Source organism: Rhinichthys klamathensis, unplaced genomic scaffold (genome assembly GCF_029890125.1).
Source record: "Rhinichthys klamathensis goyatoka isolate OS25496 unplaced genomic scaffold, OSU_Roscu_1.1 h1tg000603l_1, whole genome shotgun sequence".
NCBI lineage: Eukaryota > Metazoa > Chordata > Actinopteri > Cypriniformes > Leuciscidae > Rhinichthys > Rhinichthys klamathensis.
Window position 1 is genome coordinate 1,262,058 of NW_026607058.1, and position 3,693 is coordinate 1,265,750.

The 3,693-nt window shown below is 45.0% G+C and overlaps 1 protein-coding gene across 1 annotated transcript; it reads left to right on the top strand.

Annotated features, from left to right (window-relative positions):
* The first annotated feature begins 468 nt into the window (after positions 1–468).
* tmem151bb (transmembrane protein 151Bb) lies at positions 469–3,441 on the top strand. The gene is made up of 2 exons (XM_056240544.1): positions 469–851; positions 2,011–3,441. Exons 1-2 carry the CDS (start codon positions 765–767, stop codon positions 3,412–3,414), a joined length of 1,491 nt encoding a protein of 496 aa, XP_056096519.1. The 5' UTR covers positions 469–764; the 3' UTR covers positions 3,415–3,441.
* Positions 3,442–3,693: the final 252 nt, after the last annotated feature.

A 3,693-nucleotide genomic window follows, 5' to 3' on the forward strand; every position in this document is an offset into this window, starting at 1 on the left:
TTGTTTTGAAAATTATTGATGAATAAATTGAGAAGTTGAATGAATAGTCATTCAGCTTCTAAAAATAATTAATTCATCAATAATTAAATTAAAATATTGGTGATAGTGTAAATAAAGATTGTGACTTAAAAAAAATAATGCAAGTTAATTTACTAATTTACTATTTGTACTCTTAGCATGTGTGAATTTCAAGCGTGTGAATTTCAATGCGCTCAGTTGTCGACATCTGCTGTCAGGAGCTTCACGAGCACCACCACCACCATCTTCATCATCATCATCCTCCCCACCCCTCAACCTCTCCCTGCGGGAACGACAATATCCAGCTCTTGGCATTCCCAATTTGGAATTGCAAATCCTCGCTAAAGGAACCAATTTGAGCGGCACAACCCACATTCTTTCTTAAATGGCGTCAAAAACGCGTCTCGCGCGCGCGTTATCGAACAGGAGGTATGGCGGCTAATCAGACGCTCTGTGAATCTGTATCAGTCAGGGTTTCAATGCATGTGCTTATTTGTATCATCATACGACCATTTAAGCATATCTAAACATACTGCTGATCTTTGTCATTTGAAAGATGCATAAATTGCCTAATCAAATCGCAGGTTCCGTTGCAAACGGAAGTAAGCGATGAAATTCGATTTCAAAATGCATGACGGAATGGACAGGCGGGTTTGAAAGCGCAGGTTGGGTTGCATTGGTGTGCGTTTGTAACCAGTGGATGCTGAAGAGTCTGGGGAGAGCTTGAGGTGGTCATTGTTCCAGCCATGTCTCCTCCAGCATCTGCTGCGACGGCCAGTGAGAGCAGCACCAACACTGTGTTCGAGGACGACACGGACGCGGCGAGAGAGGAGGTACTCAATAACTCACGCGGTTTTCATTTAGCAGTCATGACGATGCGTGATAACTGAGACAAAAAACTAAAGATCCCGATATGTAAACATGAGCATCGACGTGCACAACATGGAAGCATGCAACAATAGACATCACTGCAGTGAGAACGCATGAGCAGAGATTGGCTTTATCAAATAACAAACGGCCGAACAGGCTTTGTTATTGTAAGCAATAGAGGTAAAATCCACGGATGCATGATTCTACATAACAAATGACACCCAGTATGAAACAGAGTCATGTCAGGCATGAACAATATTTATTGAGCACATATTCAACCATTGATAGTGATAAACCAATATATTGGCCAGGTCAATATTTAGTAGTGCAAAGCAAACTAAACCAGCCCAAGATGATTTACTGGTCGGTAAGCTGAAAAGTGTGCAAAAACAAACAAACAAACAAACAAACAAACAAACAAACAAACAAAGAGCAAGTACACCATTGGGAGATCATTTATTGTTTCAGATCAGCAAACCAGCTTGGGCTTTTTTCAACAAGGTTACATCAAGTTCAAACTCTCCAAACAGCTTTGTATATTAATACATTTTCAATTTATTTTAGGGAATTTTGTAATAAATATTGTAGCAAATATTGTTGAAATTAAGTGATCGTTTAATTTCACCTGATTTAGATTGTTAAATAGGGACACACACACACACAAAAGTGAATAAATGTATAAAAAGGAAAGAAAAAGCAATTCTTTTAGGTAATTTTTTTATTATTTTAGTAAATATTACAGTCCTGTAGCTCAAACAGTAAAGCATTGGCGCTTGCAACGCCAGGGTCAAGTGTTCGAATCCCAGGGAAAGCAAGAACTGATAAGAATGTAAATGTGTATCTTGAAATGCAATGTAAGTCGCTTTGGATAAAAGTGTCTGCCAAATGCATAAATGTAAATGCTAAAAAAAAGATCCAAAGAGATATCAAATGAACTTGGACTTTAAAAAAAGTACATAAGTATACACACAGATCCATTAGCCAATAAAGGAATACAATTCTGCATATTCACATCTTGCTTTCAGACATGCATGACGTGGTATTTGCATAAATCACTGTACTCACCGCTTCCATGTCCTTTTTAACTCCTCTCCCTTGTTCTCTTTTGTGTTTGACGAGCAGCAGAGGCCTGTGAAACAGTCACTGAGCAAGTCCATGTGCAGAGAGGTGTTCTGGAAATGCCTGCTGCTGTCTATGCTCATGTACGGCTGCATGGGAGCCATGGTGTGGTGCCACGTCACCAAGGTCACCCGGTTGACCTTTGACAGTGCCTACAAAGGGAAGTCCATGATGTATCATGACAGTCCCTGCTCAGACGGCTACATCTACATCCCACTGGCCTTCCTCATCATGCTTTACGTCGTTTACCTGGTGGAGTGCTGGCACTGCCATGCCAAAAATGAGCTTCAGTACAAGGTGCACGTGGAGGGAATTTACGAAAGAGTCCAGAGGATGCAGCAGGCCAAGCCTTGCATCTGGTGGAAGGCCATCAGCTACCACTACGTGCGGCGGACACGGCAAGTCACGCGGTACCGCAACGGAGACGCGTACACCACCACGCAGGTGTATCACGAGAGGGTCAACACCCATGTAGCCGAGGCAGAGTTCGACTACGCCCACTGTGGAGTCAAGGATGTCTCCAAGCAGCTAGCGGGTCTGGAAAAGTCAGCCATCACCAAACTGAGGTTCACTAAGTGCTTTAGCTTCGCCAATGTGGAGTCCGAAAACTCCTATTTGACCCAACGGGCACGCTTCTTCACCGACAACGAAGGATTGGATGATTACATGGAGGCCCGGGAAGGGATGCACCTGAAGAACGTAGACTTCAAAGAGTACATGATTGCCTTCTCCAACCCAGACCACCATCCCTGGTACGTCTCCAACTGGGTCTTCTGGACAACGGCCTTTCTTACCGTATCCTGGCCGTTGCGGGTTCTGGCGGAGTATCGCACGGCTTACGTCCATTACCGTGTTGAAAAGCTCTTTGGTGCAGACTACATAGCTGTGACGCCCTGCGACGAGAGACCTTACTGTAGACGCATCCCGAGAGTCAACACCATCGACAGCACCGAACTGGAGTGGCACATTCGCTCCAACCAGCAGCTGGTGCCGAGCTACTCCGAGGCGGGTCTGATGGATCTGGCACAGCGCTCAGGAGGCGTCAGGCAGAACTGTGAACGCTGCCACCGCGCCATCAGCAACTCATCCGTGTTTTCCCGAAGCGCCCTCAGCATCTGCAACGGCAGTCCTCGCATCCCCTTCAGCGGGAGCCGCTTCTCCTTGGGAAGACTGTACGGTTCTCGCCGAAGCTGCTTCTGGAGAAGCGGGAGCGGGAGTCTGGACGAACCCGAAAGTCCCAGCGAGAACACGCGATGCCTGTCCGGACGGATCAACGCCGATGAGGAAGACCCACCGGCCTACCAGGATGCGCTGTACTTCCCGGTGCTTATCGTCCACTGTAATGAGAGCTGTCCCAATCACCGCTCCTTCCATAGGAACAGCTCATGTGTGGAGACGTCATTATGATCGACCTCTTTAACTACATAAACCACTGAAAGAAGAAGAACATCTAAACGTGAGACTTAAAAATCCTCAATACTCGACATGTCCTGTAACTCAGGAATCATTTATTGGAATATTTATCAGCCCACAACACTGTATGCTTACAACGACTGTGACTTACAAAGTCCGAACCAAGTCTCAATTCTAAAATAACTCAAGTAATACACATTTACAGCAATAATGAAGACAGAGCATTGGAGCTCTTGGTACAAGTAATCATTTTCACATTGTCATTAACTGGCT